Here is a 27,991-nt window from a genome sequence, read left to right on the forward strand (position 1 = left end):
TCGCGCGCGGCGTTTTTTAATAGTTTCCAAATGTTTATAGCAAAACAATAACAATGAATTATATATCTTTTCAAAGTAAATATTTTAAAGAAGATGTTATTTTATTATACTAAGCTATTTTTATGTTGAATTAAAGAAGAATAATGGTGTAAAAATCACTTTGATTTTTGGGTATTTCACGTTTTTTTAATTTGTGATTTCTTATTGTAAAATGCTTAAATCTAAAAATTTTCTCAGATAACTATTTGCCCAAGGATCTATGCTATAGGATATAAATGTTTGTTAAATAGTTTTCACAGTATATTATAAAAATTTCAGCTTGTAAACTGACGCTAAAGTGGAAATTTACAAAACCTGTGTGGACTTATCTTGATAGAATTCTTAAATACTAAACTAATCGCAATATTTTCTCAATTAACTATTTAGACGACAAAATTGCCTAACTATTTATGCCTATAACATATTTGTAGTATTACTGGTTAATGATTGTAACGAGTTGAAAAAGTACTGTTTTTGCGCCAATCGGCGTAAACGCTCTTAATCAGAATGAACACATCCAATTGAAATGGCATTAATAAAGTTACAAATTAAATTCTTCGGAATTACGTCGGATGTAACCGATTGCTTGGCGGATGTTTCCAAGACTTTTTGCTAATTACTTCGCTCCCAATTACACTGTCTTGATTGGGTAATAAAGAGTGAGAATACCTATAGTCTGTAAATCATTTGGATTGTTTTCTAATGGTTGATTTTAACACATTATTTTCAGCATGATAAAGTATCGATTATAAAACGATAATTGACGCGATTTTTTATCGATTGTAACGCACGTCACTACTGCAACACGATCTAGGTCGTGGGATTGAACTTCTTGGGTCACAATGGATTCAATCAAACGTCTCATTCATTATGCCAGCACTATATTTGATTCAGTATCGCGTCGGCCTGATGCAGCATTTATTTGTTGAGATATTCTATTTTTAAATGAAGTTGGAGCAGGAAATATTGAGATTTATTTACGCCCACTATCTTTCTCAGATATGAATGTCTGGTGCTTTAAATTAATTCCGAACTTAACATTATTTATTCGAGAGGTTTTTTTTTACTTTTACATTGCAAAGAAGCTCAAAGTCACATTTAGTAGTGTAAAAAGTGATAAATTAACCAAATTATTCATCTAATTAATTTGCTTACAAAGGTTGCGTTACAAACTATCAAAATGGATTCAGCACGCAATAGCCTTGAAGCTGAACATGAAAGTAAAATGAAATTAGCATCGATAAGTGAAGGTCATCAACTTTACATGGGTTAATTGAACTTATGACCTCAATCTAAGTCATAAATCTCTTTACATTATTATTGTATTTATTAATAATATAAGACCTAATCTTCAAGTTTAAGTAGGTCTGGAAATATATCTTTCAGATCTAATCGACATGATTAATAATGTTGTTACAATACTAAAACATGAAACACAACTTTTTAGGTCAACGTAGCTAAGGAAAGGAACTAAAAAGTCAATGAACTCAATACTATTATTTTCTAGATTGTTTCTATCTGTCACTAAAATTACTTTTCTATGGGCGAGAGAGATGGTTCGACGATCTGAAAATACTATAGTAGAGACATGCCTATTAAATAGCCTATTACCAATTTTATTTTTCACCCATTTCACCTCAATGGGAAATCCTGTCATTGTTTCGGAATAATTATCTTTATAATGTTAATTTCCAATTAAAATTTTGTTTAAAACCTTTGATAATGCTTGGGCTATCGTAGTTAGCAGAAACGCAAATGAAACGCGGGTACGAGTATAAAAGATTTTACAGTCAATATTAAAGGAGACTGAAACTTTTGGGCCCTAAATGTAACTAGTTGATATATGGTCTAAAAAAATGGTCATATTTTTCCATACTAAACTACAAAAAATCAGCCTATTTTTCTTTCTGGAAACTGTGTAATAAGAAAAACAAGATTTTTAAGCATTTACTAGTAAATCGATTAAAGAAGTATCGATTTATGTAAATGAGATCACACAATAAAATAAAAAAGGCACGCTTGCTTTATTTTAGGCGAATTACGTAAACAAAATAACTAATTGCGTTGTTGCTATAAATATATTGAATTATTTTAGCTCATAAAACATTTATTAAATGAATAAAAAAAAAACATTTAGTTTAATAATCGATTTTTAATTTAAATCGATACTTTAAAAAATCTGATTTAGTCTGTGCACTGAAACTGACAGCTGCCTGTCTATTTCTCTATGGATCACTCGTTTCGTATTTTTCGTTTCGTGCGTGTGCGTTTCGAGTGCTTTTCCTCCTATCTTTTTGTTTTTTCGCCGACCACTGCTTTGTTTTACGGATTTTGACCCTACATGCATTGCCTGAACGACCCCTGCTTTCAACCTGGACTCTGGATCTTGCTTACACGTCTGACTTGGAATGTTTACTTTGGACTTTACTACCGGCTTAAGAACTGGATATTGACGCTATGGATCGCTGTGTAAATTGTGGAATAGACACTAGTCGCTGCAATGCACTAGGCAGACGATCCCTAAACGATGAGTCTACTCTGCATGTGATTCAACAATGGCTTGCACCTCGGACTGTAAGTTCAATAAACAAATCATAACCTAACTCACCAACTCGAAGTTTTCCATCGCTACTAATGCTACTATACTTTGAAAATACAATACATTTATTTGAATGCTGATGGTTATCTGTTTACATTTTACTGAATATTATTAAAATGTATTCTAGTACAAAATAATTGCTGTCAGTTGTTAAAGAAATTGATTAAATGAATAACTACTATTTTTGCAATAAGTCAACACTTTTCAGTAACGTGCTATTGGATACAGTAGTAAACCATTGTACTTAGTGATTTTATTAACTGTAAACTACTGACATTTTAATAATACTGTTTATCTTTTTTAGGTTAATAATAGTGACTATGTTTGCCAAGCATGCTGGGACTTGGCTTAAAGCCGATATAATGATGAAGAAAGACAACTTGGCCACCATAATGTTTGTCTTCGCTGTGGACGTCCTCTTGCTTCAGCACGAGTTACTTATTTACTCCACACTAACTCCCATCGAGAACTGAGAATGTTATACGAGAGTGGATTACCTGTACCTCGAGCTGTAAGTTCACTTTGTGTTTTTAAAGCATTTCAAATAAATCTTAAAAGGTTTTGCCCTATTGTATTTATTTTATGTTAAACTCTTTTAAGTTACTAGTTAATCTTGCGCACATCATGAAAATGAAATGAAAAAATATTTATTTAAAAAGGCACAGGTTACATTTTGCATTACAAAAGAATAAAAGCAAGATGTGTTAACAATATGAGTAAAAAAAGTAAGATGTAGTATCAATAACATATAATGAACATTTCTACTTACAAGCTTAATGAATATGATCGGTATCGCAGGACATTGCATAAAAATAAATGATAAATCTCTTTAACATTGCTAGTCAAAAATTCAACCCGAAGTTCAGGACACAGCATAATTATCACAATAATCATGACAGAATTAATGATTATTTATATGTTTTACAGGTGCCCGAAGCTGGTTGCATATGTCATACATGCTGGGTGGCTGCAGACAGAGCTGCTGTCCATATGATCTCAGGACCATCAACTTCATCCCGAGGAATACCCCCTGAAGAAATACAGCCAGAGACACAACATACAATTACCGACTCTCGAAGTGGAATGGAAGCAATACTAAAACATTATTGTAACTGCATTGTAGGTAGACAAACAGTAGGCTGCTGCGCCCATATCATGTCGATAATATGGTACCAAGACCATTTAGTACCACCTGCCTGTGCAGGTTTCTTAGAACTGTTTCTTAGATGATATTTTAATTATTATAGAAGACGAATAAAATCATTAAGTAAAGAAAAATGTTTTAATATTATTTTTTAACATCCTATCCATCACCTTGTCATTCCTGTCGTCTTAAAAATACACATAAGGTACAAATCCAAGATGGACTTCAGGCCGCAAACTGCAAACCTCTATGAAGTCTGCAGAAATCGCCGCAGCTGCAAGCCGCAGTGGGGATTTCATACAGATTTTCTGTTTGCGGTTGCAGTCTGCGGTCTGCAGTCCATCTTGGACTTGTACCTTTAGGCCGCAAGCTGGACGACTGCAGGCACGCGCGCGCTTGCGTTGTGTGTACCTATGGGTTGCGGTTTGCGTGACTTGGGTGACTCATATACGCCAGAACTCGCGTCCGTAGTCGTCCAGTTTTTTGTGGCCTAAATATAACGTAAAAATACCTTTTTCACCTAAATAACAGCTGATTTCTAAACTAGAAATCAGCTGTTTGTTACATAACCTCACTTTAACTAAACCCCTAATAATTCTGCTCACAGATAGCCAAAACACGCATAATTTTTAGTGAACATCTGCAAAGTATTAAGCTATTAATTTACACAATTTTTATCTTGTTACATCTTGGCCCAGATTTGTATGTAATTGTTTCCATCTCCTTTCGAAACTTCAATTTCAAGAATTTCTGATACATTCCTTTTGGAACTGGAGCCTATCGGGTATTTAAAGTTTCAGCGCTCCTGACAGCTGAAGTTTGCTGACAATATTGACAAGAACAAAAGCCCCTTGGCATCTCTTTTGACTGAATCTTTTATGGTCACGTCAAACGAGCCGATGGACAGTGATTGAGGTTAATCAAAATTTCGGCCCTAAATTGTTTGGGATATTTATACATATATCGGCATCTGAAGCCAATATTTTTGCTTGAAAAGGTACCATGTATGTATACAATCTAACATCCACAAATGAGAATTGGATTTTTGGACATTTTATTAGCTTTAAAATATGCTGAAACACGAACTGAAACTTATTTGAACGCATCACCGCACCGACTCAACTTTAGCGAGTGTCTACGGCAGGGAACTTTCAAGCTATTAGGCTATATTAGTCCTTAGCTAAGTATCATTACTTCATTAAGTTCTACTAAACTACTTGTAGTTTGCGCTTGCATGATTTAAGCTCATTTAGCTGTGTCGTGTAATTTTATCGCTGTATTACCATGAATAGTAGTACCACGTAATAGTAGCACGAATGGATAAGGTAATTGATTATAAACAATTTAATTAAATAGACTTTACCTAGGCATAAACCAATTTAATAAAGCATAGCTTATAAAAATACAGATCTAGGGTGAAAACACAACTTGACAAAGGCAAAATATTTAAGCTGAAATTGTAAAATGCGTTACAATTTGTTTCTAAACCTTTTTACCTCATTCCCGTAGCACAAGAAAATTTAATTATGTTACAAGAATTCCGTAATTAACGAATAATGTAATGTCCTTTTATGAGATAAATTATAATTTTCATTTGTGTGATTCATTGTATCTTGTTTTTGCTACGACGACACATAGTTCTGTTGAATAAAATGCTATAACGAATCCTAGTAGATACTTTATTAATTATATTTCCTTTTTATTCCAATTTTGTGGAGATAAAGTAGGTACATGAACCATAAAAAGCTTTTCAATAAAATCCGTGGTAAATGAAATCTTGAATCATCCTTAGATCTTTTAAAGCTAAAAGTCTGTCGAATAGTCTAGAATTTCATTTAATTTAGGTTAAAATTCTACTTTTTGTGAAAATAGAGTCCACGAACCTTAAAAAGGATCTTTTAAATTATCGTAAATAAAGCCTTCAATAATCTTACAGCTGAAAGTCTGGCGTAGTTGCAGGTAGGCGGAAGTTATTAGCGGGGTCGCCGCCCTCGCTAGACGCCGCCCGCCCAAACAAACTCGATGTAATACGGGCTTACATTCGATTCCTTTTGGTATTCGATTATTCGAATGATCGGTAAGTTTGATTTATACAAAGTTCAAAGAGGAAGGCTATTTGTAAAAAAAGGCGAGTAGAATTCTATCGTAATCTACTTTTAGACTTTATTTCATTAACTTTATTCGCGATTAAATCTTCGTTTTTTGATAAAATGATGATGATAAAGTGAGATCTCAGCATGAAGCTCTTTTTGACTTTTTATCATAAAGACAATCAAATAATTATAATTTTGTTAAATACAAATTATTTATTGTCTAGCTATTATTGTCCAAGCGTGACGAATAATTAAAATAATGTGACTCATGGTAATTAATACTTTTCATTACAATAATGGTATTGAACGTTACAATTGCGTGACTAAATAATTAATAGATACCTATTATACTTAATATTTGCGCAACGTATGAATTATCTAAAAATGGCGGTTGCTTTTAATTCAATAAATTAGTTTTAGTGAAATGTTATCAATTGACATGTTCATAAATCTATTTATACTGATCATTATTAGAAATTACATCATCTAAAACAATATTAAACTGTAACTAAAAGCAGCGTATTTTGTAAATACCTCACGTCAATAACTTCAGCTGAATAAACATTGGAAATAATAACACGTCAGCATCTAATTACTGATTACAGTTGATCAAGACCGTACGATAGCATCGGTTGAGACGTTTGCACCCGATGATTAGCGGAGCGCAGCAAGCGAAGCACGGCGCAGCGTTACAGAGTAGCCACAATGTAACTGTTGACACAGTAACCTTACCCAGTCGTTTCAATCAATTATGTCCTCGGGGACTTTCTCTAAGGATTCCCGCAATGACGGGTGCTGCGTTTGCCTGCATCTAGGTGCTTCCACCGACTGACTAAGACTAGAACCTTACCAACTATGTGCTACTCATCATTATCATCGTCATCAGGTTATTTACGCGTATTCTCCACTTTAGGAGCACTACCTTCCCTTTTGTCACAGGCAAATGGAGGATTTTGCTTATACCCCCCAGGCTGGCCTGACGCGTTAGGGAGTATAAGAGGACATGAGTTTCTCATGCCCGTTATCACCATCAATCCCTAATTTTAAGTGACCCCTATGGTAACACATAACATGAATTTTATTTTCATAGGGGTCACTTAAAAATTAGGGATTAATGGTGAATACGGGCATCAGTTTCCCAAAAACAAATAGAGGGATCAATACAATGTTACAGCTATACTTATGTAGAGCACATTTGTTAAGACTATACTATTTCCCTTCCTCGATTACTGTATAGGTAGGGAGTCTACTGAGTCCAATTCCGTTATCACACTCCGTTACTAAGCAGGCGGAGTGAGCATATAAATTGCGAGGCCTAAAGCACAAGTCAAGCACAGCCTAGCATATCATCTCTAGTGTAAACTAACGACTCAGGGTTGGCACACGACAATACCTTAGTAAATAAGTGAATTCACAACTAATGTAAATATTGAAAGTCTGAAGAACACCGTCATCCTTAATTTACTACAATCCTGCAAAACAAAATTTCTTTGTCCATCATATGAGTGAATTAAAAAATTAGACATTGTTTTAGATGCTGCACAGCCGCACAGGTAAGATATTTCTGAGAAAACGCAAATACATACTTATTGGTTTTCTAAAATCGTTTGCGGTTCATATTGAAGCGCTCTATATTTTCTCATCCCTGATTTAGATCTGAAATTACAGGCTGTCCAGAGTTGTTTATGATTTAATATTGGTATGATTAATAAGGAACTTTACTTTCTCAGCAGACTTGAACCAAAGTGATTGACCGGTTACGAATAACATTCCGTGCTTTACAGGGCACATTACACTCTATGGCAAAGCTTCTAGGGTTGCCCCAGAGCAATCGAAAGATGAAGAATATAGTGAAGACGCTTCAGTCAATATTAGCAGCCCTATTCTAAAAAGCGCTCGACATCGAGCGGAGCGGAGCAAGCGCGCACTAATTGACGACGTTATCGAGCACTCGCAAGTTTCGGCCGACCAACTTGGGCCTTCAAATTCCAATTTTAAACTAGCAACGAGACGTTGCCATAAAGTTTTATAATAACCTGAGTTATAGGCGCGTTCGGAATACGTTAATTTTTCGTATCGCTTGAGGTACTATAATGTTTAAGGTATTATGTTAAAATTGTTGTTTATGGGACATTGTAGAGCACGCAAGGACATAACATTCGTGTCTTTATATTAAACATCATATTCTACAAGCGCAATTTATTATATGGCCGGCATAAATACACTTAACAATATAAAGTTATTACTTTGCAGAATTTTACTGGTCGTTTTTCAGGCTGAAAAATACAAGTAAATAAAGTTAGAGAGTTAAAAATGGGTCTTCTTTAAAGACAAATGAAAGAAGTAACTTGAATATGAATTTTTAATTTGGAATTACAATTTCAATGAGGGCAATTAGCATAAGTAAAATGTGGGGAGGTAGCGAAAGTTTCAGACACCGCGAATCGGTAACGTATTTCTTCATTAAGTTACACTTCGCAAAATGGACCGTAGCGGGGAAAGTTCTAATTCTGCAGAATGGCAAATTAGGCAAATGGCACAAATGACGGCACAATCTGCGCAATTACAGTTCACATGACAATTCAGGCCAAGCTTTTACAGTCTTGGTGCAGATTATGGATTGACACGACAAGTCATTTCTATTAATGAACCTGCTAAGGTACTTGTAACTTTCTACATACACTAATGTATTTAAGATTTTTTGCATTGCCATAGTTTAAGGTGAAAGATCGTTATACTTCTTTCGGATAGATATCTGATGGCTCTGATTAAGTATGAAATCAAGAGAAAGGTTACTGATTGATTTGAGCCTACAGAAGTCGACTATTTTAATTTAAAAACTTTCTCCGCCGTCCGCATCGTTTCAATATTACCTAACCACATTTCAGCAACAAACATTACAGAAAATCCTTTCAAACTCCCAACCTTCATAACTCCTTCGGCCTACTTATTTCACCATCTGACCTATGGCATTAAATAAACTTTTAGAAGGGAAATAATATCGAGGCTACTATTACACAAATGGTGTCGGGAAATCTGACATAATGCCCTACCATTTAAACAATGGCGGACCTTGGTATTTGTCTTGACGACTCGGAAATAGGTGAGGGACTAAACAAACGGAAGCGAGAAAATGAAGCATTATTTCGTTAATAATCGCGCTAAATTGGATTATTAGATGGCGTGTGGCGTTTCGTACTTTACCGCGTTTCCTAATTCGACCGTAGCATGTCTAATCAATCAGCCGTATGGAAAATTTGCTGTGACATTCACGAATTTGACCCAAATTGGAAGTTGATCGTATGTAAAACCAATAGCTTAAGCCATTTATGTAAGTAAACGAAACGCTGTTTGGGAAAATTTTCCATATTTGTCACGATGTTATCTTGGACGATAAAAAATGGGGCCGTTTTGTTACTTTTTTGTAGTGTAACAGTAATTCAAAGCCTATAATCTATACTAATATTATCAAGCTGAAGAGTTTGTTTGTTTGGTTGAACGCGCTAATCTCAGGAACTATGGTCAGATTTGTTTCTTTTTTTGTTTGATAGCCCATTCATCTATGAAGGCTTTAGTAATACAACATTACCCTGCAGCCAATAGGGGCGGAGCAGAGCAAAATTTTGCAAAAACTCTAAATATTATCCAAACTATTTTCACGCGTACGAAGTCGCGGGAACAGTATTTAGCTCCGTATTCACAAACATTGCTATGAGGTCTCACACTGTGCGTGAACGCACAGGGTGACATACTAACCAATCACAGAGCTCTATTCCACGCTGTGCGTTCGATTTGCTGCTTCACTTAAGCAAGCATCGTTTATGAATACGGGCGTTAGTTTATAGTGCCCTTTTTACGACATTTACTTTATCTCAAACATAGGTTGCCTTTCACCTGGCTCGGACAACATCGTCTGGTGAAGTTCCGACGAAAGAAACCTGTGCTAAGACATGTAATTAGTGCGAGCTAGGTAAAGTCCGTGTACCTTCTCTTGTCATTTACACTCAATTTAAATATGTGACCGGCAGCTCTACACGATTTAAACAACATTCAAACCTTTAATACTCGTAGTTATATCTTACTAGCGGCCGCCCGCGACTTCATACGCGTGGATTCCGTTTTACCCCCTTAGGGGATGAATTTTGAATAATCCCGTCTTAGTCTAAAAGGAACCCCCATGCAAAATTTTAAGACTCCTAGCACTTGTAGTTTCGGAGATTTCGTGACCTTTCGGACCTTTCGCTTTTTACATAGATCAACAAATACAGGGCTCTGTCACACGAGTTATTCTCGCTAATATGGAACGTTACATTTGAAATCTGCGGTGCATCCCGGATTACACCGATACCGGTATAAAACCGCCGAGGTTGTTCGGGATTCAAATGAAAAATGCAGCGGGCCAGCGTGACTGAATGAGGGCGCTGTGCAAAGCGAAAAAAATTTCACCGCGCCGACAGAAAAGCGGTTACGTTGCCAAACAAGAAACGCTTTTTCATAAAGCACCGTTTTTATTGTTATTCATTTTTTCGAGTATTTTTTCACCGGTTGCCCGATGCGAAGGCGTGGTGAAAAGGTAAAAAACTACCGCGACCTGGGTGCGAACTGCGAACGAAACGGATTATTCATTTGTTTTTTAGCGGTACGAAATGGAAATTAATATGTAATAGATTAAGTAATAAGTAAATCGAATTGAAGTGCTTAGAAGTCTTAAAAATTTCGACGAGAGGCTCATTGAAATACAAACAAAAGAAAATTCTTCCCTCAAAATTCTGCTTTGGAAATTGAAATTATACCGTCAACTTTCTTGTGTCCATTTCAAATTCCCTTTATCCCTATCTTTAAGGATGAGGAATTTTAACCAGTACCTACTCTCAATTGGTTGCAGGCTGGTCACCGTTTCAAACCCAACGACAGTTTCATGGTAATATTGAAATATAGAATCATCTACCCTCGCTTACCGACTTATGGTTGTCCCAAAATACCTGCAACAAGATAAAGAAATAATTAGCATTTCACACAATTATTCTCAGCATTTCGTTCTATTAGTATACAAATTTATATTAAAATGAAATTACAAGGAATTTATTACAACATAGACGTATAACTTTTCCAATAACAGGTAGTCAGTCTTTCAATAAATTGGCAAAAAGAGGATTCTACGAAATAATTTCGTTTGAGAGATTTCTCCGAATAACGTAACTCAGTAAAGCATCGAACTGCAAATATTCGTGCACGGTGCATTAACACGATGTTCGAAGTAACATCGACACCGATAAATCCTAACTTACTTGCAAAAGATTATGGCTTACTGACATTAACACTAGATTATCTGTATCTAGAAAATAAATGAACCTATATGTGTTTGCGAAGAGAAATAATGCTGTGATAATTGAAACATTTAATCTGCATCTTCAGGGATGTTGACGAACAAAGAAGAACGGTCATCTGTGACCCAGGCCCGACAGAAACGAGACATACCTCAGTTTTTTTGTCATGTCTTAATTAGTTAAATTATATATTTTTTATATTCGAAATCTATGTATAACACCAAAATATTACCCTTTGTTTTTGTTCAGGCGTTATACAAAAACTAATACAAAATGCCTATTTATCACCAAAATTGGTAAATGTATGTACCTAAATGTCTATTACAGCTGCTATGGAATGTATCTAGGTGACCTGGAGATACAGCCGGATTATACAGGGTGGTTATACATATGGAACGATAAGTGATCTCACTCGATTATTTCTAAACTATACAAGATATCGAAAAACTAGTTACTGATTCTGAAAGTGCTTCACGAGCTCTTTCAAATGGTACCAATAATAGGTTACAGATTATGGAAGCTGGTAACATTGAATTTTTGGATTTTGTAACTTCTCGTTTCCACCCTGTATAATCCGGCTGTATCTTCTCCAGGTCACCTAGATACATTCCATAGCAGCTGTAATAGACATTTAGGTACATACATTTACCAATTTTGGTGATAAATAGGCATTTTGTATTAGTTTTTGTATAACGCCTGAACAAAAACAAAGGGTAATATTTTGGTGTTATACATAGATTTCGAATATAAAAAATATATAATTTAACTAATTAAGACATGACAAAAAAACTGAGCTATGTCTCGTTTCTGTCGGGTCTGGGTTTTTTTTTGTATGGGGCGTGACCGTTCTTCTTTGCCAGATTATATTCTCGTCGACTATACACGAGCTCGGTGGAGGCATGCAAAGCCGTTCTATCCCAGATTAGACCGGAATCCAGACGTTTGTGCTCCGCTGATAAATTTGACTGAAACGCCTATTGTGTTTATAATACACAATAAGGTTTTACATGCGCTAAATTAACAAGACAGAGACGAGGCGCGAGTGTATTTGCCGCTTTTGTGTTTATTTTCTTGACTGAAATAAGCCAAACTCGAAATGTTATCTAAATCTGTGCTTTAGTTTCGACGAAGGCAAATCAAGGTAAACACTGGCATCTTATTTATGTATATTAATAGGCTCTATTTACTTCCATATACTTAAATCCAGTGGTAACTTATGTGTCATAATACTCATAATAATAAGTGCAACAACTCTGCCTAGATGAGGTCACACGTAACGTAATTGAATTAGGAGTGTATTTACCTACATAAAGCCGCATAATATTTACAACTCCTTATAGAGCTAAGTGACCAGCACACCGTTTTTAGAACGACCCGGTAATAAAGTCGCCTGTGACGTCATACTTCAGTCATTTGTTCTCACCAGAATTTAAATTTAGAACTGTCTTTAACTCTCACTGGCCATAAAGAAAAAAAGAAACCTACCTAGACTAAATTTTTGAACGCGGTTGGTCAATTTAGTGCCATATTAGATGATACATTTAGGTCTCAAATTAAAACTTAAACCCTTATTACGATACAATATGGATCATAACTGTACTGCTTCAAAAAGGCGTAAGTAAATAAAACCAGCGAAGTTCCTATAGCGAAAAATTTATGCGGAGACATGAATAAATCGCAGAAATAAAGGTACGGGCATATCTCGAGAGATATTGGCGGTATAAACCATCGGAATCGCATCGGAATCGTATAAGGTTCGTAGCAAATGATAAAGATATCTGGGAAAGTGGGAACTTCTGGGTTTTCTGGGGTAATATCAAATTGGTGAGGTAAATAAATTGAGAATGTAGAAAGTGAACGTAGATACCAATTAAGGGTTGAGACAAAGATAACCTAATACTTACTAATTTTTAGGGATTTGCTAAAACAAACTGCTGTAAAAAGGATATTGTACCTTTTATCACAACATATTTTTATAAAATTTAAGTCTAAATGGTAAGATTTTATAAATACCTAACAATACTATTCATAATTTTTAGATATTGCAGATCCGGAATTCAATGTATTTATTTACCGAGTAAATCTGTGTTGTACTGAATATTAATGAAGTTGCATAAGTCAACGATTACCATTGCAAGACTTGCCAAAGACATATCCACATTATAATTTTACTTGTCTTTCTTGAAATACTTGATCCTAAGCAAGCATCATTATGAAGACATGATTATTACATCGTACATTTGAATAATGCAAACATTACATTAAATCCTATTTAAAATAACTTCTCGAATGAATCTCAGTTAAATAATATGCCTACTAAGGCTGAGTTGCACCAGCATACTTTAACCGTAGCTTTAACAATAACCGGTGCTTTTTGTATGGAGTTTGATAGATTTTTGACATTTATTAAAGTCAAAGTAAGATGGTACAACTCAGACTAAGTGTTCATGTCAAAGCTCAAAATACTGTATGAGTAACATTTTGGAACGGCACCAAAAATCTTTGAAATTTCATTGAAATTGAGTTTGAATATGCAATAAAAGTTGCGAAAGCTCGTGAGTGGAGGTGTTTGATGAGCTTTTTTGAGAGACTAAACTCATATCTGAATAACTGCATCATAGACAGAGCTTTTAAAAGCCTTTGATAGTATTAACTTTGCGACATATGAAAGCTCATATTAATTTGCCTAAAACAAAAACTGAGAGTACATTTGATTGAAGATGATACGTAATTAATCTATGATTTGCGAGTGAGTAACACATAATAAATCGACTTCACAAAACAATGTAGTTTATAGGTTCTTACTACACAGATGCAGTGTAATTAAAAAGGCATTAGTGCAACACATAATATCATTATTTTTGTAACACCTTCCCAAGAGAATGAGAACGCTATTTTATTGTGGTAATGTAACGACAGATATTGTAACAAAAAATACCTTATCGATACTGTTATGGTAGTTACGTATAATTTACAATAACATTTTCTCTTAAGTGATCTCGAATTAAACAAGAAAGATGACAATCCTATTTATTGTAGTTCAATCAGCGTGACAAATCTCTCACATTTGGTCTCATTTTCGAAGTGACGACTATTCCAGTTTCAGATTGGATGGAATCCATTATTGTTTCTGTAGACACAAATGGATACAATATTCTGACAGTGGTCGATAGTTTTATTCCGACAAATCTATTTCGGTACTGCGGTTTTAAATAGTATCCGATAGAAGGTTAGTTCCATGAAACTTTCAAGTATTTTTAGTATTTCTGTTATGTTATACGAACTGTTACTATTATAGGGTCGAGTACAAATGGAGGTTAAGCAAGTTCAAATTTAAATTCCTCATTAGTATATTGTCTTTTCAGGGAACTTATACACCCCCGAATATATCTTGCCCGACTACATAACTAAAGTTATAAGTAAAAAGTATTCAAGATTCACCCAGCTTTATAAATTGAGAAATTAACTGGATGTAAAAGCAAGAAGAAAAGAATAAATTGTGCTAAGCAAAGGCAAATTTTGCAACAAAAGATAATGTTATCACAAACGATCTTTATCGGGGCTAACCAAAAATAAAGTGTGCGCGATAAAATCGATCATTGGCATAGAAATACTTGCCCGGGGCAAATCGGGGCTAATCTTTAAGACGGGGATAATGGGGCTTGCAATTACCATGATAACATCGGAGGACCTTTTAATGTTAATGGAGGAGAAAAATGGCGAATTTGCTATGAAAGAAAAAGTGCGTTTCCTTTAAAGATAGCACGATTTTGTTTTATCGATGATAAAACGATTCGAGGAACTTTGTATAGTCAAGGGTTACTTATGATTTTCACTCGATAAAAGTAAGTACTAATAAATTATTCTTGAAAATTTTACACAGCACCACCTAAAATTCCTAAACAAAGCAAAGCTTGTACTATAAACTCATACTCGTACATACAATGTAGAGACTACCTTACAAACAACTAAATACACAAAGAAAAATACTTATTGACCTCTAAAATATTCCACGGCATAGTGGAGAATGGAAATCACACGTGTTTACTATCACATTTGATATCAAATCAAATAAATTAAACGATGATAAAGAGAAAGTGATAACGTATGATTAAACAAATGTCAGTTGAAAGCGAGTTTTCGTTACATCATTCTTGTATTGGCAGACTGTATGGCGCGTCCTCCACTTATACAAATACAGACAAAGGCACATAAACTTAGACACTATAGCTTCTTATGCAGTTGTGATAAGGGTTACTTTGCAACAAAAATGTAGCGTCCAATGTGCCGTCGATTATATGTACCTACATTAGTAAACTAACCACGTTACATATCGAACGGCATTCAACCGCCAAATCAGATTACAATGGCATATGCTACGAGTAATCGTAAGCATATTTAATGAATGCAAAGTCACAAAGCACAATCGTTCATATTTAATCGCGTGGAGATCGCAACTCCTGATCAGAACTTTGAAGCACAAGCTAGTAAATAATACCATAGACTAGCTAACCCGTCGAAGTTCGTATCGCCTATGTCCATAAGAAACAATGTAGGATTCTTATAGTGGAAGAATTTTTCAAATCAGTCCAGATGTTTCGAAGCCTATTAATTACAAACAAACAAAGAACCAAATCTTTTCTCTTTATAATATTAGTGTAATAAAAGAACCTTTTGTTTACCTAGATGTATTTACGAATAAAAAAAAACATCGTAATCAAAGAATTGACGTCCACTCATTTAACACGAGACATAAGAATAAACTTGCTGTTCCATCATTTAGGTTGCATAAGATAGGTAATTCATTCTTGGGGAAATGTATTACCATATTTAACAAAATACCACACAACCTTGTCGAATTGCCAATAAACAAATTTAAGATACATATAAAAAATACCCTTATGTCCAAAGGGTACTACAAGGTTCGAGACTATATTGATGACAAGGATGCGTGGTCAGTTCAGTCTGCACATATTTGATGTACTTAAATTTGACTATTCTTACCGTTAGATAATTCCTGGCAATAAGTGGTGACTGAGTTTGTTCCGGCGTTTCTTCTCAGCACTTGCCATATGTTTGTCTCGAAGCGCTGGTAGGGCCCAAAAGATAAGGAGACATGTAAAGTGCCCCATAAGGGCTACCTTTTTCTTTTTTTATTATTTTCTATTGACGTTCATAAGTGCCACTTGTGGTCTAAACTGAATAAATATTTTTGATTTTGATTTTTTGATTTTTTTGAAATTATTTATTTCTGTTATTACTTGGCTTATTCCAGGCATTCCTTTCACGTGTAGGAAAATTCTTTGAAGGTTTGTTTGTTTCACAAAAGGAATATTCCACAATCATTTATTAATAATATATTATAATGTTTATTATTTATTATTATCCTTGCGGATTTACGCGAAGCTCAGTGGCTTCGGCGCACAGCTCAACGCGGCTCGACCGAGAAATGGAATAAGTAAAATTTTCCCATTTTCGCGGAGAGTGCACCTGGCGGCAGAAAATAGGAAAATTCTTAGCGGGTTTTACAATAAGCCGACTTACATCCGACCACTCGTTAGATAAGGACTTTAGTACATAGAATCAAATACACAAGGATTCCGCTGATATTCTTATCTATGTTTCCACGTATTGGACTCGCTACTCCAGCGAATATGACTTTACGCTTTGAGACTGTACTCAAGTATGCATGCTCTTTGTTGAGTTTTAGCGCTATAACAAGAAAAGCAAAACGTAATTTTCAAAACTTGCTTGCAAATACCATTACACATATTCCAGAAATGAATTAAACTAAACCTGGAAGAAAACTCAAGAGCGTATATACGTACAAACGTAACAATTTTCGTTTCGAAAGTTTCAAACGTGCAGTCGGGTAGCAATTACGTCCACATTAAGAGGGCGTAAAACGTTCGGTGCCACGAGAAAAACTAGGAAACGCGTTGCATAGGCACATAAGAGCATTCATTAGGGCCGCTAGTGAACACGGAAAAGTGCAGCGAAATAAACCATAATTTTACTTACGCTATTTTTCGCGGCACATTTGTTCGCGGGACACGAAATGTGTTTTAGAGTAGCTTAACGCTGTAAATTCTTTTGTTTAGTGTTTTTTAAACAATGACAAAGAGCCGTTGTTGAAAATTGCGCTTTCCTTTCACGTTATTTTTCATGTTACGGATTACGGCGCTTGTAACGGGTTCGGGTGTGTTTTAAATAACTGGGTTAAATATCTAAAGTGTTAGCAAGATTACAGAAAGTATTGATCTTCCTAGAATGCTGTCGTTACTTTAATAAAGTAACATATCACTACTTATAGTATTCGTACGTCCTTTGAAAATCTTTTTACCAAAAGCAGTTCAGAATGATTAATGATGACTTTTTTACCATCAACGGTTTTGTAGCATCCGTACTTATCAGGACTTAGCCGGCCTATTCACTCGTGAGTGATGATCGCAATTCGTCTCGAAAAGTAGTTTTGTATAGCCCTCGTCCTATTAGAATTCCCATTGAAGCCTCAATGTCAGACGTCGGTCTAATTCAATAAATAAATTAGGTCGTGCCTTCGTTTCTTGATCCATAAAGACTAGCATTTCCAATGACCCTGCTCAAATGATGTAGCTCAATCAGTGTTAATGTTAATGTACGTATAAAATGCTAAAGAACGTACCTACATACATAAAATCTCATTCAGCGTGTTAATGACTTCAAGAAAGTTCCAATTAATGCATCCTTGAGATGCTAATGATTTTAAAACTAGGCCAATACCTAGTGAACCACTAACGAAGCTTGAAAGTACGCTATAGGCTATCGGTCAATTGAATCGTCACTGTTAGATACTTGAATATACAATATACATGCACTTACGGGAATCTCCATGAAATATTGCACAATGCACTCAATATGTATTTGTATAATTACACACATGGCAAGCTCACGCAAAAACTTCAGCGATTGAATCATTCGAGTTTGCGCAATGATCATGCGCTTAGAAAATTGCAACAAAACGATCAACACTACGCAATTTAACTTAAACCAACGGATAATTTTAATACCGTTCCTGCTAAGGTGAGGCACGTAATGTACACTGTTGGTTACACACTTGAATGAACATTGTTCACGGCAGTTTCGGCATCGGTTTTCACTGCATTGCACATTACTAGCAGCTCGCACTAGTAATTCGGCAGTCGGATAATGTATAATACCTGGATATAACCCTTACGTCTATAAAAATAGAGTCCAAAGAAGAGACCTATCACGTGGAATGGTCTTGAAGTTTCCGATGCGAGCTGGTGCCGCTAAATCAAAATTCCGTTGCATTCATCAATCTTCCTTAACATTTTTGCTGTTTTCAGGTAGAAAACGATTGCAGTAAGAATCCCGTTGACAGAAAATTGAATATTCTCCTCGTGTCCATTTTATAGGTGCCTTAAGTTGTACCCAAATCAAAATCTTTGAATGAATTTGTTCTTGACCAAAAATAGTCGTATGTTTACACACCTTTTAGACACTTAGACAAGATACTTAAATTTTACAACCTCGTATCAAATAGATGCAGTTCCGATTTCCATTTTACATGTATTGAATAGCTAATACCTAACGTATTTATACATGTACTCAAATGTTATTCAACTGGTTGGTTCAATATGTACCCAATTGGATTGATCGAGTTGCCTATCATTCAGGTCCTTTCGACCGTGAAGTGCTTAGTTTATTTATCGTATTACTAATCCTGTAAAACATATCGAGTTTGTCTCTTTCACTTATTAATAGATGCTGGTATATGCGAAAGAGATAGCGACTATAGAAATTGTGTGCAGGGTAAGCCCTGCTTATGTGACCGAGATAAAGGTTACATTGAGTAATTCTTGGTACTGATAAGTTTTGATAGGTATTGATTTGTTGTACTATGCCTGTTAACTGTGTTATGTAGAGAGCATTATCTCATTTTAGTTCTGTGATAAGCTTTTATTTATTTAACTTCATAAAGGTAGCAGGAGGGCGCTGGATGCAGGCCGCTACCAACCGGGCAATGTGGAAGTCATTGAAGCCTATGTTGAGCAGTGGACGTCCTGTGGCTTAAATGATGATAATGAGATAGGATGAATCCGTGCAATGTATCCAATATACATGTAGATGAAACCTAGGATGGTTTCTGGAAACTGCCTATTCACTCTGAGCTTGAAAAGGTAAGATTATTCTTGGAAGTCTTCAACAAGCAACGAGGCAGACCCTATGCTAGAAGCTCACAATAGAAAAGAACTTTGTGTAGAGTTTATAAGGTTCTCTTTAAAATAGAATATAACTTCTCCGATAATTATGATCTTGTAAAGTTCCATCGACGACACCATGAGAAGTTTAGCTTAATAGCATCTTGTAAAGATATTTATACTGAGTCTTATTTTGACGAAGCAAAGATTCCTAGCATAATAATGTAGCTTATAAATTTTACTTATACAGTTACTTTTGATAGAAGGTCAAACCACCACCACAAATATAGTAAACAAATATTAGGTCATTATTTTAGAAGCTAATTTAACCGCAAATAATTCAAATAACAACAAAACGGCAAATATTTCACGACACACAAACCACATTACCCTTGAGTGGTTAAGTCATCCTGGTTAGATTATATTACAGTAACACATTATGTCCTCTGAAAAACGAGGCTTATCCAGTTCCCTTTTGTAGGGGTACATCAAGTTTAAAAATTAGCCAAGTGCGTGTCGTTCGTGCCACGCGCAGTGTAGGGTTCAGTAGTTGTCCTTCGTTACTACAATATTTCAGAAGCAAGCAATCACTTCATCTAAAGTCACTTTTAATAGTATTTTCTTTGAAGGATTTTTGGTGCAATTCAGCATAAAGTGTTTTATTTAATTTTTCAAACATAATAACCTATTTTATTTTATCTTCGTTTAAGGACGTTTTAAACTGTAATCTTTAAGTAATTAGTCGAAGGAAACACAATTACCAATAAATACCGTTAACGCCTAAAACCGAAAGGATGTTTAGGTTAGACTCCATTATCTTTGAATGAAGGTTTACTTCCATTGCAGTATGAATAGAACAGCCACTTCAAAGTAAGGAGGAAAGTCAATAGGCAGATCTCAAAATGATTAAAAAAACTTTGGCCTTAAACACTGTGGTCTTTGGTTACCTAGAAAGAGAATTAATTATATCACATTTTCAATTACGAATTCCGAAAATTGATGGCAATGGATTTGGAATATTAAATAAAAATTCAATAAATGTCTATGGATACCATGAATCAACACTTTCAGTAACAATAGTTCTATTTCAAGAATTAATGGATAATGTTCATAGGGTCATTGGAAAAATTTTGAGGCATTCTTTGTCCTACAGTGTAGATATGTACCTACCTACTACACCTACTGTAAAAAAGAAAGGAACTGTAAAAAATAAGTGTCAATTAATGACTTTGACTACACGTCAAATACGCTCTATACATATTTTCAAGGGCGAATGAGCTGGCGGTACTGCTTGCCAAACGTTAATTTATATCCATTGGCCGATCGACAGCTGTTAACACTTCTTTGTGCCACAAACCGTAATGCGCCATCTGCCGATACACATTGAGATCTACTGAAGAAGGTCAAAAATGTATAACTGTGAAGGTCATGGAACTAGCTGGTCTGTCCCGAAGAACCTTTCTAATAATATCGTTTAATAATGACCATGAGTGTGGAGCTACAAAAATATGAAAAACAAAATGATACGTGCTCGATTCTGAATCGTGAGGTATTTGACATAATATTACTAAAAAGCGAGTCAGTATCTCTTTGTAAACTTCTAAATCAATGTTGATCGCACAAACATTGCGGTAAAAAAGGCGAACTCAATTACATTATTAATATATTTTTTTTTAGTTAATTGCATGAAATCTTTTGACAACAATTAAAGTGTTTATAATCTGAAATGAACGTGCGATAAAATCCACGCAAGCGGAGTCACAAAATAATGTCTTTGAAATGTCAATTATTAAATAAGAGTCAACTATTTAAAAGAATTAATTACTAAACTTGCTGAAATTGCATGAAACGCTTCAACGGCAATTCATTATAAACAAACAGCGGGATGAACATTTAGCTATCAATTGTTATTATTAAACCAGTAAACTGTTGAGAAAAATAAAATGGCCGCAAATAAAACCTCTGATGAAACTAGAATCGCTGCAATAAAGTTATTATTAAGTCAACGACCGCAGTGACAGAAATAAATCGGGAACGTCCTCGGCTTTATATGAATGAAATAAATGATGATAACTAAAAATGTTATATTGTGATATTTTCTATAATAAAATAAAAATCTATAAAGCGCGATATTGAAAAAAAAAAGAAAAATAATTGCACGTTCAGGAGAAGTGAACGAAAATATCTTTTTTCGATTTTTTATCTGTATCTAAGAGTCAACGAACTCGACAACAACTACTTGAACTGGTTTACATCGTCAATTGTTGCAATAATTTTAAAATTATTTTTATTCATATTAAAAAAATAGGATTGACCGACAAAATGATGTAGTAATATTACATAAATATACTCGTAAATAAATACACTTTCGTTTTTGTTTCAAGGTCATTTTGCATGTAATTGACATCGTAAAACACTGTTATTAACAATCTTTATTAGATCTATAGTGGGCATATTCAAATTCACAAGATATTCGTACCATAATAATAGAGTCGAGCTTGTTTTACGAACGCATCTACACTTTCCCTTACATTATATTTTATGTATCAAGTCTCATCATGATAATGATCAGCAAACACAATTGAGTGAAATACTGGTAATAAATACGATTATACCGGTTTTTATGATTATTACACGCGTAATTTCTAATTTTGATCTCCCAGTTCTCTCGATTGCAATTTTAACTTGCAGAATCATTGTGTTTTTTCTTGGCCCAATTTTTTTTTTAAATGTTCAATTTGCATTTGAAGGAAGAAAGTTTCTTACTAAGGTAAAAGGCTACCTTGATTGATTAAGCAAAAACGTAATTTAGGTATTTGTAGGTAGAAGAAATACATAAATGATACACATGTCAGGTAAACTCAATGAAATGCTTTGAAGACGGTTAATTATAGCGTTCGCTGAAATGTGCACTAAACAGTTCGCAACTGAACGGTTTCCCTTTAAACATACAAGTACCTTCTATTTTCTTCACTTCACCACTTCATGCATACGATACCTCGTTAAATTGTAAAATATAAATGTAACATAACTATTTTACTAATAGTTATGATTAAGTTAGATGTTAGTTCTTTAAAGCATTCTAAGAAATATGCTCTTGAGTTTTTTGAACTCTACTAAGACTTGTAAAAACTTTCGAGGTTAAGTTGGAAATTACAAGACGCGACAGCGTCGACGGTAAAATTCATTTGTTTTTTTCTATCAAATAATTTATTGAGCCGGTATTTCATACATGTATGCAACAAATAATAAACAAAAGAACATCAATAAATAAAGGTTGACGTGACATGGCCGGCCAAATAAGTAAATTCTTTCTTCCTTCTAATATTATAAATGCGGGCAGAAAGCTAGTTGTTTATAAATCAAAGTATATTAGCTATGATTTATATAGGCGAAGCAGCGGGTAAAAGCCAGTCGATAGTAATTTTTAGACACATCGAAAATACCCGCGAATGCACGATGCACCCGAATGGAACGCCACGTTCCTTTGCTTTCTAACACTATTCCGCTGCAACGTCTGAAATATACTGCCTATAAAGAAAGTTATTTTGCTGCAGTTCGTTATGCGGTGGACTGACCGATAACAGATTTAGCCTTCTTTTGCTTGTTTTTATTGTATATTATAGAATCCTTGTTTATTTTAGTATGTTTCTCTTCACTTTATGAAGCAAAGCAAAGCATTTTTGCTGTGGCAAGTCTCTTTGCGTGTCAAACTAGGTACCTACGCAAAGGCATTGACCTGGACGCAGACTTTGCGCATTTAAAAATTCAGTCCAAGCTAATAAAACAAAATCTGGGGAACTATTCTTTTGTGCCGTTCGTTACATCAGTGAAAGTCAATAAGTATTTCCTACACTGAAACAATTTTAAACCACATAAATATAACTCAAAAATATTTCTGGTTCTTTGCGGTTTAGTTTGTTGAATACCAAGGTTAATCAACTTACTTGGAAGATGAACACCTCCTGATTATCCATTTGGCCCAGACGAAATCAGTTAAGCAAGTGAATCATTGCATCATACTCCGAAATAGCACTTCCCGGTCTTCAGGACAGGAGCTTGTTTGATGATGACACAAATTTATTCGGAGCACGTAATAAATACAGGACGGTTGCACTATTTTCGCCGGAAATAGTACGGTTTGGACGTCGATACGGGCTAAATTTAGTTAGACGAAAAGGTTGCATACAGTTTGAGAACCGCGAACAAGACACAGTAAAAACTTTTTGGAAAACAACACAGATGTTTTCTAATTTAGTCCTTATAACTATATTTCTAAGGTCCTTAACCTGTTATACACTGGCCACACACAAAAAAGTTATGCCACCGCGCACCGCACGTTACGTCAAATCACTAACGTTCGCGCATTTTAACTGCGAAACATAAGGAAGCGTTAAAATAATTCGAGCGTGCTGCAAAACCTTATTTTTAACTCGACTACAATAACCCGAGCGTCACAGCCGACTGATGGCTCTAGCATATTCACGCATTAACTAAAAAACACTGCCTTATAAGTACAGTCGCTTACCCACAAGTTCAAACTTCCTTACAGCTGAATGGAGCAATAAAGATGAGAGTCGCATGCTATTACAGCAATTCAAGTACTAATAAAGTATGCAAATGCGTGTAATCCCACGCGCTAATGTGAACTGTAAAGCTCGAATAACAGTCAAACGATTTTCAGCTTAAATGGAGTAATCATTTATGTTAATACGTTCCTATTAGGCTTTTGTTTTCCTTACTCATTTCTGAGATACACAATAATATTCCTCAAACTCTATTGTTGTTGGTATCACAGTGTTTTGTAGTCACGTTGTTACTCTTCTATACAATACGTAAACAGATAGAGTCAATCCAATTAGTATTTAGTAATTAAAACCTAAATTGGATGTCGACATTAAAATACAACGACTGGATATATCATTATGAAGGTGTGTAAAAATCATTTTATTTTCACAAGTAGACTTTTAAAAAGCACTTTTACACGTCCCAGTATTAACCCTATCACTGCTTCGGGACAACAAATGGGCCAGTGCTGAGAAGAAGCGCTAGAAACTCAATCATTATTATTGTATTTCACTTGGAAGGCACTTTATCGTATGAGGCATTCAAAATATTTAAGTATCTGTCTGTCGAAATGCCAATGATAACGTTTGTAGGTATAATCGACGTTTCTGTACATCGAGAGAAGGCCGAATGCGCCAAGTACTCACGAGTGATTTTAAACAAGTGTGAATGCCACAGAAAATACGTATAGTTAGTATTCTTAACGATGTTTGCTTAACTGTACGTAACCCAGATGGTGTTGAAGTTTGCAAAAACAAAACAAAGGTTACCCAGTTGAGATACTGATCATAGGTTTTCACAGAAAAGCAAAGAGTATGATTCATAATCAGGCCATGGTTTTTTGACGATCCTAGAAAATTAAGAAGAAGGGATATAGTAAGTGATTCTGAATCATCAGGTCAAATCAGAACAATAATCCAGTATTGATAGTAGCGCCCTCCTGTCAATGCCATAGCTGGGATACTTCAGTGTTGGACAACTATATCTTATCACGTGGAAAGTCATAATGTCATTATTTAAAAAGCTACTCAATTATTAAATTTATTCGTATTTTCAGGCAGATATTATTCATGTGGCATGGATTGTCATTACGATTGTGTTAGAAAACATACATCATCCTTTCTATTGAGGTCGTATTCCTAACTGAAATTGAAAGCCAAGGTTTATAAATAAAACCGCAATTTGATAAACAAAAGAAATACCTATGGAAGTTAAAGTGGCGTTTAATTGTAACACAAGAAAAAACTAAATGCCCAATGAAGCAAAACCGCTAGAGAAACAATGTATGTTACTGTTAATTAGCAGGAAGATTGTAACCTATAAAAAGAATTATGAACTTAAAAATATAAATTTACATACATTTTTATAACACTAGAGGCTCGCCCCGGCTTCACATCGCACGGGGCAGAGATACTCGTAGGTGATTCACAAAAAAATTATATGCTTATGTTCATCAGCAGCCTTAGTTTGAGTTTACATCAAAAGTCCTCACTAGTGAACGCGTTAAAAAAATGTATGAAAACTTTAGTTCTTGAAAGTTCCCGCTAGGGGCGCTGTACAATCCGTCATACATTTATTGTTATTTTTTACGCACCCACTAGTGACGACATTTGATGTAAACTCACACTACGCCCCCAGAAAAAAAATTATTCTAATGATGAAATAATTTTCAAATCGGTCCAGTATAGTATCGGAGCCTATTCAATAACATACAAAAATGCAAATCTCTCTCATTATTAGTATAGATAGAGTATAAATTGAATGCTTTTAAAAGATTAAAATATGTCAGTACTAAAGAGGGGACACAAACCATAAACAAGGCAAAGTTTAACATACAATGTCTCATATTTCGATCTGCAAATGAAATGGAAAACCGTATTGAATTTAAAACCGAATATTTAACCGAAAGAATAAGAGGCGAACAATGGAAGAGTATTTCATTGCTTATTCTATTTGCACACGGCGTTTGCAGTTACTCCATCGCCGATTATTCTGTTTGCGCGATGATTGCATACTTAACACAGTGGAGATAATAATGGTAAGTTTGCTCCTAATTAATATTAAAATATTAATTTAAATTTTAATATTAATTAGCATTTATTATATTAATTTAGCGTGGGCAGGCCTCCCACTAGGTGGACCGACGATCTGGTGAAGGTCGCGGGAAGTACCTGGATGCAAGCGGCGCAGGACCGGTCTTTGTGGAAATCCTTGGGGGAGGCCTTTGTCCAGCAGTGGACGTCTTTCGGCTGAAACGAACGAACGAACGAATATTTTTATATTCTACTGTATCGCCCTAAATACGTAAAGAACGTAAGCACTTCTTCTCAGCACCAGCCCATATGTTGTCCCGAAGTGGTGATAGAGCAAGCTATATTTGTGAGTCTCATAGAAAGGGCCTATATTTGAATAAGGAAATTTCTAATGACGAAAATTACATACCTAGTAGCGTCTTTTTCTAATTCCGGTAATCATCAGAGGATGTGCGTGTATTGTACAGGCATTTAGTTGAGGATCAGTAAATGCGAATAACAGCAAGCAGCAAACATCTTCCTGGTACAGTCCTAGTTGAACGGACGACGGCACATCAAACTTGACACTGTCATAGGTGCTGTTCAAAACTATGCCTAATGTGATTTCGACTGCATATTAAAACGCATAGCTCTACTTAATTGTATTATGAGTTCTGAGAACTTTCAGGTTTAAGAATTTATTTCTCAAAAGAAATTGAATTAAAGAACTTTTAGCATGATTTTGCATTATAAACACTATCAGCCTACTGTGCCTTCCCATTTTGCGTAACAATTTTTATTGAATAATTTTGCTTTTGCAATTTAGACTCAATGTCTTTCGGTTAAAGTCTTTACATTTCGATGAGGTTTAACCTCACGGACTAGACCTCTTGGCAATGATACAAAAGGCACCTATGACTCAGATATTGCGGCTACCTGAAGTCTTGCTACTGGACTGAACACAAACTGTTATTGCTTGTAAATAATTTATTAATTGTGCACTTAATTTGATACTACCAGACCCTTCCAGAAGCTAGATTAGATGGTTTCCTGAAAAGAGCACTAAGGGTGCTGTTAATACTACTCCAATTTTACTAAAGTTGTTCACTATTTCTGTACCTTTACTGATTTTCAAACGTACTCGCTAGCGAGTGCGTGAAAAAATCTATGAGAATTTAAGGCTAAGTTACTTTACTTTAACCGTAACTATAACCATAACCGGTACTTTTATATAGAGTTTGACGACTTGACGTTTGTTAAAGTAAGATGGTACCACCCAACCTTAGTTTTTGAAAGTAACCGTTATGGGGCTCTGTATGTATAATCTGTATCATATTTTTTGACTAAGTCGCTAAAAAGTACGTTATTGTAAACTCATGGTAAGCACATTGTAGTCTGCTATGACGTACAGTGACGTATAGGTAGTAATTTGAAAGACATTTAATAACCCGACCGCAGAACAATGTGGTAACTTGTCTCTGAATCTTAAACCGGTTGCGGCCGCAGTCATCAATTATCAGCATCAAACTGGTAGGGAACCCTCGTGAGTCATTGCTTGAGTCACCGATCGACCACAGATTCGCGATATAATAAAACCAAAACGTAAACAAAATCTAACCTAAAAGTACTGATTTAAATTCAATTCAATCAAAGTACTTTAGTTACAGCTCATAAATTCATACTGCCTAACTTTCAGCTGCCATAAAAAATAAATGCACTAATATTATTGGTGATCTGGCAGTAAAAAATATTCACAGTGACTGCCTCTTTCAGCGCAAACGTGCGTATTCAAATAAATTATATTCATCACATTTCATAGAGAAAGTTAAGAACAGATATTAACAGCTGACAGTCGCTATTTCATAGAAATCATAATATTATAGGTTGCCGTAAATCAAGCAGTTACGAGCAAACGCTATTATCTCTCGCAAGTTTTCATTAATCACTGGCCAGAAAACAAAACATCTAAGTGCTCTTCATCGCATATCAATAATTAAGTAACTACTC

General features: G+C 35.0%; 2 protein-coding genes across 5 annotated transcripts in view; one reads left to right on the plus strand and one right to left on the minus strand.

Annotated features, from left to right (window-relative positions):
• Positions 1-27,991, minus strand: part of RapGAP1 (Rap GTPase activating protein 1) — a 111,710-nt gene that overhangs the window by 46,483 nt on the left and 37,236 nt on the right. For 2 of the 4 annotated variants that reach the window (XM_028300760.1, XM_028300762.1), the window contains exon 2: positions 10,834-10,857. The exons of 1 other annotated variant lie outside the window; for it this stretch is intronic. In XM_028300760.1, the coding sequence (XP_028156561.1) occupies positions 10,834-10,857 (24 nt within the window). Of the gene's footprint in view, positions 1-10,833; positions 10,858-23,353; positions 23,546-27,991 lie in introns of those variants that run through there. One more of the 4 variants, XM_028300763.1, reaches the window with a different exon arrangement.
• LOC114350106 (uncharacterized) lies at positions 2,170-3,910 on the plus strand. The gene is made up of 3 exons (XM_028300764.1): positions 2,170-2,613; positions 2,943-3,149; positions 3,566-3,910. The coding sequence occupies exons 2-3, from the start codon at positions 3,114-3,116 to the stop codon at positions 3,866-3,868; spliced, it is 339 nt and encodes a 112-aa protein (XP_028156565.1). The 5' UTR covers positions 2,170-2,613; positions 2,943-3,113; the 3' UTR covers positions 3,869-3,910.

Source organism: Ostrinia furnacalis, unplaced genomic scaffold, assembly GCF_004193835.3.
Source record: "Ostrinia furnacalis isolate ACB-3 unplaced genomic scaffold, ASM419383v2 OfSCF0780, whole genome shotgun sequence".
Taxonomy (NCBI): domain Eukaryota; kingdom Metazoa; phylum Arthropoda; class Insecta; order Lepidoptera; family Crambidae; genus Ostrinia; species Ostrinia furnacalis.